Source organism: Phocoena sinus, chromosome 5, assembly GCF_008692025.1.
Source record: "Phocoena sinus isolate mPhoSin1 chromosome 5, mPhoSin1.pri, whole genome shotgun sequence".
Lineage (NCBI taxonomy): Eukaryota > Metazoa > Chordata > Mammalia > Artiodactyla > Phocoenidae > Phocoena > Phocoena sinus.
In genome coordinates this window covers 127,814,694-127,827,363 of record NC_045767.1, presented here as the reverse complement: position 1 = coordinate 127,827,363, position 12,670 = coordinate 127,814,694, and the positions used below count along the sequence as shown (strand labels likewise).

Sequence of the window (12,670 nt, the reverse complement as noted above, 5' to 3'; positions counted from 1 at the left end):
CTTTTCTCCACACCCTCTCCAGCAATTACTGTTTGTAGATTTTTTGATGATGGCCATTCTGACCACTGGGAGGTGATACCTCATTGTAATTTGCATTTCTCTAATAATTAGGGATGTTGAGCATCTTTTCATGTGTTTGTAGCCATCTGTATGTCTCCTTTAGAGAAACGTCTATTTAGGTCTTCCACCCATTTTTTGATTGGGTTTTTTTTTTTTTTTTGATATTGAGCTGCATGAGCTGTTTGTATATTTTGGAGATTAATCCTTTGTCAACTGCTTCATTTGAAAATATTTTCTCCCATTTTGAGAGTTGTCTTTTCATCTTGTTTATGGTCTCCTTTGCTGTGCAAAAGCTTTTAAGTCTAATTAGGTCCCATTTGTTTATTTTTGTTTTTATTTTCATTACTGTAGGAGGTGGCCCAAAAAAGATCTTGCTGAGGTTTATGTCAAAGAGTGTTTTTCCTGTGTTTTCCTCTAAGAGTTTTATAGTGTCAGACCTTACATTTAGGTCTTTAATCCATTTTGGGTTTATTTTCTTGTATGGTGTTAGGGAGTGTTCTAATTTTATTCTTTTACAGGTAGCTATCCAGTTTTCCCAGTACAACTTATTGAAGAGGCTCTCTTTTCTCCATTGTGTATTTTTGCCTCCTTTGTCATAGATTAGGTGACCATAGGTGCATGCTTTTATCTCTGGGCTTTCTATGCTGTTCCATTGATCTATATTTCTGTTTTTGTGCCAGTACCATATTGTCTTGATTACTGTAGCTTTGTAGTATTGTCTGAAGTCAGGGAGCCTGATTCCTCCACCTCCATTTTTCTTTCTCAAGATTGCTTTGCTGTTTGGAGTCTTTTGTGTCTCCATACAAATTTTAAGATTTTTGGTTCCAGTTCTGTGAAGAATGCCATTGGTAATTTGATAGGGTTTGCATTGAATCTGTAGTTTGCTTTGGGTAGTATAGTCATTTTCACAATATTGATTCTTCCAATCTAAGAACATGGTATATCTCTCCATGTGTTTGTGTCATCTTTGATTTCTTTCACCAGTATCTTATAGTTTTCTGCATACAGTTGTTTTGCCTCCTTAGGTAGGTTTATTCCTAGGTATTTTATTATTTTTGTTGAATTGTGTAAATATTATATGTTACGTCTGAGTCGGAGAAACATGAAAGAATGAAATCTTCTTAGTTTATTGTAAATAGAAAGAAGATAAGAGTCACTTTTTGAGATACTTTCATTCTTATTAACTCTGTGTATCCTCTTTTCCTATACCTCATCCCCACTCACAAACTAAGAAAATTAGAAAAATAGGGAAGTTCTGCTCTCCAGTTATGGTTATATTGTCAACAATATTATTGGGAAAAAGTAAAGGAAAGTCAACGAATATTAGATGTTCTGCAACAGTCACCTCAAAGAGCATTGCAGTTACAATCCACTAGACTTATGTGTTCCAGAAAGGGTTACACATCAGAACTACTCAGATAACATATCATAATGCAAATACATGACTACCAGTAGAGCCTCTAGGAGTGAAGTTAGTCATCTGTGTTAAATCTCTACCTTGAATTCTGTTGCAAGGGAGATTTTGGAAACAATATGGTAAGTAGATTGGGAGCTCTTTGAGGATAGAACCTGCCATATATATTATCTAGTCTCCAAAGAAGTTCCTGGCCCATTGTTGAAAGTTGATAATTAAGTGTTGAAGAATAAGTCTATGAATTGAATGTGCAAAAGTCCTGATGTGACTTAAAATCATTAGAAGATGTTATATCAGGACAAATTGGTCAATATAAATAAGTCAGAAGAAATATCATAGGGGATAAGTGTATTCAAGAAGGATGGTACTATCCAAAATTATTTAGAGTTCTCATTGAATATTGAATAACATATAATCAGTTTCAAAACCCTTGATAGATTTTATTTTAATCTTATTTTACTTAATAAAAAAATAAGACAAACTGATTAGCTTCAGAAATGAAAAAATAGTGCACATGAACATCATTTAACTTAAATTTATATATTTAGACAGAGAACTTCATTTCCATAACTGCCGAATGACAGAAAAGGGTGAAAGTGTTGCTAATTGCAGTTGCTATTAGAAAGAAAGAAAAAAAGAAAGCAAAAAAAGGAAGAAAAGAAAGAAGGAAAACAAGAAAGAAAGAAGGAAGGGAGAGAGGGAAGGAAGGAGGGAAGGAAGAAAGGGAGGGAGGGAGGAAAGAAAGAAAAGATAAAGAAAAAAGGTATGCTTTCAGCAATTAATGCAGGCTACAAACATCTTTGATAGTGTTACAATTTCAGACAGCTGGAGTCACAAAACGAGCAAGCTGTTCAGTATCCTCTATATGTTCGGAGGTGTGTGAGTACATGCATGCATAATTTAAGTAAATCACAGGGCTTGAAGTAATCAGTGGGAAAGCAGCATGCCATTGAGAAATCCTTGGCTTGGATTCTTCTAATAAAACAGTGGTGGATACACACATAAACATGCTGATATTTCAAATTCAGTTTCCACCCTGTATGTAATGAATTAATGTGTGCATTGTATGTAACTAAAACTCTAAATATTGCAGTCCTCTAACAGTCAAGACATGGAATTCTTATACTAGAAGATAGACTGCTTCACTAAGCTTTGCTTCTGTTCTTGGTATAGCCCTTTATTTTCTCAAATCTGTCTTCTACTGTCATGAGTCTCTTTTTTTATACTAACTTTTATATAGGGCCCTAGGAAGGGTCGATGCCCAGAGGAAATAAATTTGTTATCTTCTCTGCTTCAACCAACATTTTATATTGGTAAAATGGACAAAATGGGCATCATATATAGCTCTGACAGGTTGCCTTGCAGACCTATTCTTAATGTGTCCAACTGTCAACAAGTACCAATCTATTTTAGATGTGTGAGCTCTTTTTTTCTCTCTCTCTATATTGGGACTACTGCTTTTTACAAACATGAGGATAGGCAATCTCCATTGAGCTTTCCCCGATGGACAGCTCTGACTTTTCTTTGCCATGTAAAAATTTAAGTTTGTTAAATATCCCTTGCTTGCTATAGTGAAAGGCTATTGAACAATGAGTTACTGACCCGCTTCTTTTTTTTGAAGCGTGGTGTGTGTGTGTGTTCTTAACAATTGTAAACCATTGAAGGTTGGGGCACTATAAGAGGGATGCATGTCTATGACTTGTAGGCTACTACTCTCCCAGTCTCTTCCTATGAGACGATGATATTGCTCTCCTAACACGATGATATTGCTACTCTTTTTGAGTCTCCGAATCCTTCTCCAAACAGTGTTCTAGGATGTGAACATACTGACAGTCACAGTTGGCATTGCAGTTAAAGCTGATTTTCCATTCTGGACTACATGATCTCTAAATTACCTTTCAGATCTAATATTATATGGTTTTCTGATTGCAAATTTGATGATTCTTACTTTGATTTTTTAGGGAAAATTCAGTTATTCTTGCTAGTATGTGTAGCAGGATGGATAATACCAAATAGCAAATAATCTTAAAATAACACATTTTGCTTATATAATTGTTTTTAGTATTTGCTTAATTTGTGTTCTCACTAACAGTGGTTAATAGAACTAACATAGTTGATAGGAGTAAATCACAAATTATATACTAAAGCAAATTTGTCTGTTAAAGAATGATTAATATAGACTCTTCAGAGTTTATCTTTCTAAATCTGAAGATTAAAATAGATAATTTTCATGTATTATTATATGTGACAGAATATAATACTGAAACTGATTTTTTCATATCAAACCTCTATTTATAACTTTATAACTTTTGTGGTAAATTTATATAAAATATTACATCCATTTGATCACTTTAAATTATTGTGATCTAAAGATTGAGTTCAGCTGTGTGTACCTTAAGGCACTTTTCTTATTTTGATATTAAATGCTAAATGAGCCAAGTTTTTAAGCAAAAACTTTTTGAAAAAGTGAATTTCTACTTGCTTATATAAACAAGCGATAGTCTTGTTTACCTCTGTAATGAAATAAACTTTCGACCAGCGTTTTTGCATAAATTCATTGAAAGTATAACTATAAATCTGTATTGCTTCCTATAAATGTTGAATTCATGAACATGAATAGGTTCTATGTGTGATTTTTACTGAAACTTCACCTGCAATCTGTTATGGTCTAAGAAGCATTGATCCCTGATGCTATCTTTCACAATTATTTGAAATCATATTACCTCACTCATGCTTGAAAATTATGTCCCTAGTAATTATTAATTTATTTTGTATGTGTTGGTTGGCTTAACATTAATCATAATAAATTTATTTGATATTTATATGTGTGTCACTAGTATAGTACTTCTAAACTTTCATTTTGCCAGCTTTCATTAACTGGCCAATTTATCACATGGAGGTACTTATCGTCTAAATTTTCTTTCAAATTTTTCAAGAATTATGTGCAATCTGTAATAAAGTTTGAATCCTGAGAATGTTATATCTAGAATGCATCAAATCGAGAATTAATACTGGAACAATTATGTTGTCTTATCTTCTCAAATGGAATTAATTTTGCCTTGACTCTTTCTAAATTTACTTTTGATTTTATTTCTAAACTCTTGACTTCACAGATTGGCATTCTGAGATATCACTTCTGAACTCTTTTTCTCTATATATGTGACGTCTTTATGTTTACTTATAATTTATATTTTTTCTAGTTTTAAATAGGTTTTGAAGTAAGAGTATATGCATACACAGAATAGTTAAAATGAAATTAAAACAGAGATCATAAACCGTATAGTAGAAATTAGGAATTCTTCAGTTGGAAACCAGAATGAGATAGTTTCTGAAATGTACACCATGAGTTTTCCCTTTTGATTTCACCATGTTTTCTTTTTTCTTTTTTTTTTAAAGATTTTTTTTTCTGATGTGGACCATTTTAAAGTCTTTACTGAATTTGTTACAATATTGCTTCTGTTTTATGTTTTGGTTTTTGGCTTCGAGGCATGTGGGATCTTAACTCCCTGACCAGGGATTGAACCCACACCCCCTGCACTGGAAGGCGAAGTCTTAGCCACTGGACTGCCAGAGAAATCCCATGAGTTTTCTGATAAACAAGGAAAAGAACAAAAATATTTTCATTTCTCCAGTTTAATAGGAGAGACAAGTGTCATCAAAGTTTTAGATACCAGAATGGCTCTGTTTTCTGTGGCTAGAAATTCCTTCCTCAGACTCTTCATCTCCCCCTTCATTTATTTACCAGTTTGCATATTGTCTCTTTTCTTAAAACCTTGTATTATATACTCAGTAAAGAATACCTTTTCCCTGAATGATACACTGAAAATTATAAAAGTATAGCTATCACTCTAATTGGATGCCTATCACTCAAGAGACAAGCAACAGACACTGCATTATCTCTCATCCACACAATAATCCTGAAAGATTCGTGCTATTTTACCCTCTTTACAGGTGATGAAACTGAGACCAAAAAAAGCTGAGAAATTTGCACGAGGTCAAATAGTTAATTAGGATAGAATTCTTGATCTGTATTCCAACAGCACTTTGTAATGGGAGGATCTCCTCATGTAGAATATTCCTTTAAAAAAAAATGTTTCCATAGTTGTAGAATAGCTGTGTAAGCTTTATTCACTGTTCCTCAAAAAGAGAAAATATATGAAACCTATTGACATTTGAATATTACTGTGCTTTCTTGTAGCCTGTGAACTCATGAATCAAGGCATCTTGGCCCTGGTCAGCTCCATTGGCTGCACATCAGCTGGGTCCCTCCAGTCTCTGGCAGATGCCATGCACATCCCCCACCTCTTCATTCAGCGCTCAACAGCTGGGACCCCAAGGAGTGGCTGTGGAGTCACCCGGAGCAACAGGAATGATGACTACACTCTCTCTGTTAGGCCACCTGTCTACTTAAATGACGTTATCCTGAGAGTGGTCACAGAATATGCCTGGCAGAAGTTAATTATATTCTATGATAGTGAATATGGTGAGTGTTTGTTGCTGGTATGAGTTTTGTAAGCTGGTATTTGCATGGCAGGTAACTTAGGTTAAAATCTTGAAAAATTGAAGGAGCTTACTTATTATCATTTGTGGTTTTCATGTCCTGTCACATTCTTCTTACAAATCTAGCGGCAACAACAGAAAACTTTGTTAACACCTCAAGTTCAATCTTTTGTACATATCTCGATCTTTAAAATAATGGGACGTCATAAAAACAATACTGTCTTTCTCCTCTTTCAGAAAGATTTATATCTCTATCTAATAAGAAAAAATCATTTTGGTCAGATCCTGGAACACTTAAAAAATTGCCCATTTTATTTTTTGGTTCAAAAAAAAATCTGAAGTATCTTGCCTACACCCTCATTGTAGACTTTAGTATCTACTTAGTACTTAACTCTTTGAAGGTCACTGAAATTATATCACTTTATATTTATCCTGGCATATTGTCTACAAAATGAAATCTCACACAAATACTGAGTAGTATAAAAATACTTACTTTACGGGGCTTCCCTGGTGGTGCAGTGGTTGAGAGTCCGCCTGCCGGTGCAGGGGATGCGGGTTCGTGCCCCGGTCCGGGAGGATCCTGCATGCCGCGGAGCGGCTGGGCCTGTGAGCCATGGCCGCTGGGCCTGCGCGTCCGGAGCCTGTGCTCCGCAACGGGAGAGGCCACGACAGTGAGAGGCCTGCGTACCGCAAAAAAAGAAAAAAAAAAAATACTTACTTTATTTAACTTTCTAAAGTAGAACATAAAGCGTTTTACCTAAATTTGCCATACTTTGAGAAGACACTTTCTCTCAATATATTTACCTAGTTACATTAAGAAAACTAAGCAAAAATAATATTATTTTTGTATAAGTATTTTTTCCTGAATTAATCTACCTGCTTTCTAGCTGACTGATCCCAGAGATTTTCAAATATAGTTTCTCTCTTTTTTTGTCATTAGGAAGACAGGAAATGGAGTAGAGATCTATACGTTCAAATGAGAGGAAATAAGCAAGATTCTGATAAAGAACATATATTTTGAAACGTGTTTCCTTAGAGATTTGCTTTAAGAAGGAGTCTTAGAAAAAAATTTGTATTCAGTATGGATGGGCCTAGTTTTTACATTTTTATTTTAAAAAGTTAAGAAGATTTACACTCTACAGTGCAACTTATTTTTCTTGCAAATAAATAACTATTTAAAAATGAGTTCTCTTGTCCTAATCTACTCAGCATTTTGAACTATATTAGAGAACAGTTAACACAAGAGTGGGCCAGAAAGTAGCATCAATAGAACTGAGCACAAACAGGTTGGCAGAGATCTGGGGAGCAGCAAATAAGAGTTCCTGTGGACTCCCAGGGAGGGAGAGCGAGTGACAATTACATTAGCCCTAAATATTCAAAGGTCACATGGGGTTTTGGAGGCTGAGTTCCGTTAAACTTGATGGGTAGGCTTCAGACAAAAGTCTGTGGCACTCTCTAAAAGCACAGTCCTTTGTCCCCAGGACGGAAATCCTTATTTTGTTGCTTAATTCATATTATTTAGGGGTCACAGAACAAAGACCAAGAGACTGAAATGAATAAAATAAACAAAAAGGAAATAAAAATAATTGGCTCATCAGTAAAAGTAAAGATGGGACACAAATCTGATAGTCACTGATAGGATTATTTAGTGAATATAGTAAACTCTAGCTCTGGAATCAACATACTGAGTGTGCCTTTGTCAATTTTTTCTAGTCAGATTATCTGTGGTTTTTATAAGCATAATGATATTCTTATGACTTCTGCCCAACATACTTTGAAATAATGAATTTTTAAACACTACATCTTTCTTTAAAGGGAGAAAACACATTTTAGTTAGTCCTATCAAGATAGTCTTGTAAAATAAAGAACAGAAAAGTAACTTTTGATGAAGATGTTTTTACAACATTAAAATGAGAACTTTACTCTTTGATTATAAATGTCCATGAGGAAAGAAAATTCCTTGTTAGCTTGTTTCCAAGTCCTACATGGATTACAGTTAGGAAATTCTTGTAAGAGAAGACATTTTAATTACTGATGAAGTAAAGATTTTTAATGTACACTAAATTCATAGTCACACACTCATTTACATACATTTGAAATTCCTCATTCTCTTTTCTTTTGTTTTCCTTTGACTAAATAAGATGTTATAATCACAGTATTTGTATCCTTTGTTAGAAGCAGTGTTTGTTTTAGGAATAATGAAAAACATTTTCCTTTACTCTGATGATAAACTTGACTTTAATTCATTATTTAATTTAATAATTCATGAAAAAGTACCCTGCTTGTACTTTTTAAGTTATTTCCAGTAATAGTCTTGTTCAATGAAAGAAAAATTTCCTTTGATACTTACAATAAATCTTGCTAGTAAAGAACTGGGCTAGAGTCCAAAATAAACATCAAGCTATCCAAATACCTTGTGCCTTGAAGAGGGCTACATGTATTTACATATCCATTCATCAATGTCCTCATTTTAAGTTCAAACATCAGAATTATACTTGACTTTTATCTTGGTTATCAGGAATTACTTTCATTAAGGAATGGATTAAGCATCATCCATGGATGGAATCAGGCAGCCTGCTGGAGCCAGATGTTATTGAAGATGTATTTTGCTTAGAAAAATATACTTAAAGAAAAAGATTAGGCTTCTTATCCAGTTTATTAGAGAAACACTTATTTCCAAAGCAGTTAATTATGATTAAGAGCACAGTGTAAAAGTCTACTTTAAATTCCTTAACAAAGAAAATTCAAGTCTTTGATTGTAAGTAAATGGATAAAAAGAGGGGAAAAAAATGAAACTTTATTTGAATGGATTGATTCAAGGCATTTTTTTAAAGGCTTGAAAAGAGGAAGTGTTGAACTTTTAAAAATATGTCATTCAGGGCTTCCCTGGTGGCGCAGTGGTTGAGAGTCTGCCTGCTGATGCAGAGGACACGGGTTCGTGCCCCGGTCCGGGAAGATCCCACATGTCGCAGAGCGGCTGGGCCCGTGAGCCATGGCCGTTGAGCCTGCGCGTCCGGAGCCTGTGCTCCGCAATGGGAGAGGCCACAACAGTGAGAGGCCCGCGTACTGCAAAAAAAAAAAAAAAAAATATGTCATTCAGGAAACGTTCATAGCTCACTTGCTTAGTGCAGATACAAAACATGAGATAAAAAGTTTTACAGAATGTAGTCTTTACTTTTAAGAAGCTTACAATTAACGAAAGAGAAATATTTATATGACTCTCTTAATAGAGAAAATAGTGTGTTGTGTCATGAATGATGCAAACTGAGTGCCAGTGGTGTGCAATGAGGAAAGTGTTTAATTTAGGCAGCAGTGATCAAAGAAGGCTTCACGGGCGGACTTTGATCTTGATTATTGCCTCTCAGAATCCTAACTTTAAGTGTGTGAGAGACGGCCGTTCCAATAGACAGTGTGAGCAAGTCTTGCAGCCATAAAAATATTGAAAAACTAGTATCTCTGATCATTTTCATTCAGGCAGTAGAATAAATATTTTACATTGTATCATTGAATTTTCTCAACAGCTATGTGAGGTAGATAATATTTACAATTTTACAAATAGGAAAAGAGAAATAACTGATGGGCAACTTGTTCACAAAACATAGCTAAGAAGCATCAAAACTGAGATTTAAAGTCTGATCAGAGCCTATCTATACTCCTAACCATGTATAATGAGTATAAAGAGGTTGCAGTGAGCTATCACCCAAGAATATAGCAAGGGATAATCTTACAGAGAACATGTATTGTATCCAAGCTCTGTTCTAAATGCTTTACATGTATCATCTCATTTAATCCTCACAGCAGCTCTGTAAGGTAGATGATGGTGATGATGCTGGTGATGGCCATGATTATATCACAAATGAAAAAAGCTAAAGTAGTAAGAGGTCAGGTGACTCAAAAGTAAGTCCAAGAAGCCTGAATTCAAACACTAATAGTCTCCCCCATAGTCCCTGCTCTCAACAACTGGACTCTTTTGATACAATAGAAAAAGCATAAGAGTAATTTCTGACACTGAAAATTTTTTAAAAGTTTACAAATGACATGTATAGAATCATTTTTGTTAAAGAGAGATAATGTCTGACTTTAAGCTTGCAGATCTTCAACATGTTAATATCATTCAAGGAAAAATACTGTATGTCAATTCAGATGGTTTGGTTATCGTTAGAAACGTGGAAACAGGGCAGTCACTGACTCAAAGTAGGCTGACCCCTCAGCAGAAATAGCCGCTTGCCTAGGCAGTATATGTTCTCCCTTCTAAATTGAGAGAGCAATAGTTCCAGTTGAAAAACTGTATTCCCTAGTATTGCTTACAGCTGGGGGTTGTAATATGATACTGTCAAGAACTGTGAAGGGTCTGAGATTTTACCCTACTTGCAAGCTAGCGAGTTAGCCTGCCTCAATTTCATAGATGCTGGCAGAAAACACTACGCTCCTGAATTAGAGAGAGAGAGATCTTTAATACTCAGGGTGCAGCAAGCAGCGTGAGCCTTGTATTAATTAAAATTTTCTGCTCATAAAAGACACCATTTAGAAAATAAATAGGCAAACTACAACCTGGGGAATAAATTCCAATACCTATATCTGAAAAACCTATGTAAATACATAGGCTATATAAAGAGCTCAGAGAGTTAAACAAAACTCCAGCAAAGCAACAAGACACCAATAAAAGTACACAATTGAAAGTGCGCAAAAAGTTTGTGCAGACAATTCATATAAGAAGATATATAAATGGCCAATAAACACAAGAAGAAGTGCTGAACATAGTCCACAGGTGTGTGCAAATTAAAACTAGATACTGGGGAATTCCCTGGTGGCTTAGTGGTTAGGATTTCAGGCTTTCGCTGCTGTGGCCTGGGTTCAATCCCTGGTCAGGAAACTGAGATCCTGCAAGCGGACTGGTGTGGCAAAAACAAAACAAAAAACAAAAACAAGCAACGAGGTATTAATCGGTACCCACTAGACTGGCTAAAGTCCAATACTACACATAGACAAGAATGTGGCAAACTGAAACTCTCCTGCTTTGTGGCTGGATGTAAAAATGTACAACCAGTATGGAAAGCTCTTTGGCAGTTTGTTACAAATTTACGTATGCATCTACCACGTGACTTACTCATTTCACTCCCAGGTATTTACCAAGATAAATGAGAATGGATATCCTCACAAAATCTTATGTAAGAATGCTAGTATTGGCATTATTCATTATGTCCAAAACTGGAAACAACCCAAATGCCCATCATTTTGAAAATGGTTCAAGGAATTGTGGCAGGTCCCTACAATGGAATACTATTAAGCAATAAGAAGAAATGAACCACTGAAATACTCAACAACAAAATTTTGAGTGAAATAAGCCTGAAAGAAAAGAAGGACATGCTGTATTATTCCTTTTATATGAAGTCCAGTAACATACAGAACTAATCTTGGTGATCCAAATCAGAAAGTGGTTGCATCTCTGGACCAGGAGTGGACTGTCTGGAAAAGGACACAAGAGAAACTTCTGTGTAACAGAAATATTCAGTATCTCATTTTGAGTGGTAGTTATAGTGGAACACAATAAATGTTCTTTAAACTACACATGTAAGGTCTCTTTATTTTATTGAAGGTAAATTATATCTCAATAAAAATTTAGAAGACAGAACAACCTATTAGATATCTGAAAAGTAAAAACAAGTAAAGAGAAAGAAAAAAAGGAAAAAATCAATTTGCCTATCAGAATTGTAAACTAAATATCATCATTGAATCATGATCACTTAGCGATTATTGAGTCATAGACAAAAGGTTAGAATTGAGTGTAGTGGACACCTAGAACCCAAATTTGGTAGTAGATCAGAATTACTAGAAGAGCTTTTTAATCATCATCCTACCTCAGCTCTATCATAGACCCCTGGAATCAGAATTTTTGCAAGGTAGGCCCTAGCAACATACATATTTTAACACCCCCCAGTGTTTCTGTTAAGGCCAGCTTTGTTCCTAGATAAGACTTTTGGAAACAAGAGATTTCAGCAGGTATCTCCTTCAACATCTTTGATTGGTAGCATTGTTTCCCCTGACAGAATCCTCCAAGCAAGAGAGAACTCACTGTACTCTGAAGGAGCCTGTCTTATATAAGGATACCGGACATTTCTAACTGGCAGAAAGCTCTTCTCTATATGAAACTTAAAATATATTGGACAAAATGACCTATTTCTAGAATAATATAAAATAAGTAATGCTTTTGCTTGTAACCATTTATCAATAAGTAAAGAAATGATTACATCCCATGAACTCACTTAGTCTTCTACTGCCTAAGAATTTACCATTTTCAACCTGATACATATGCTTCTTAGATAATCCACCTTTCTAAATGCCTTTATCCCTATCTATTTTACTTTTTCAATATTTCTGTATACAATCTGACACATTTATTGGTTACACAGTACATCTCATGCTATCTTATTGCCTTAGAGAGGTGAGACCTTTACCTCTTTTTAGCAAAACAAAAGCCACTTGTATCTTATTGTGTTTTCTCACAATTTATGCCTTTTAAAAATTTTATGTTAAATCTTTTATCATATTACTCATTATATTGCCCTACCCTTCCAGTTTCGCATCATCCTCAATTTGCTTAGCCTGCTGTTTATGCTTTCAACCAAGTCTCTGAGAGGAAGTTTGGTCAAGTAGGTGGAATACAATATCCAGGAAGGCTCATTAGAAGCAGCTGAT

At 34.9% G+C, this 12,670-nt stretch overlaps 1 protein-coding gene across 2 annotated transcripts in view; it reads left to right on the top strand.

Annotated features, from left to right (window-relative positions):
- The window catches only part of GRID2 (glutamate ionotropic receptor delta type subunit 2), a 1,366,547-nt gene that overhangs the window by 717,501 nt on the left and 636,376 nt on the right, over nt 1-12,670 (top strand). Inside the window, exon 3 of one of the 2 annotated variants that reach the window (XM_032633736.1) lies at nt 5,673-5,957. The exons of the other annotated variant lie outside the window; for it this stretch is intronic. Within the exon in view, the coding sequence (XP_032489627.1) occupies nt 5,673-5,957 (285 nt within the window). The remainder of the gene's footprint in view (nt 1-5,672; nt 5,958-12,670) is intronic. 2 annotated transcript variants of the gene reach the window in all.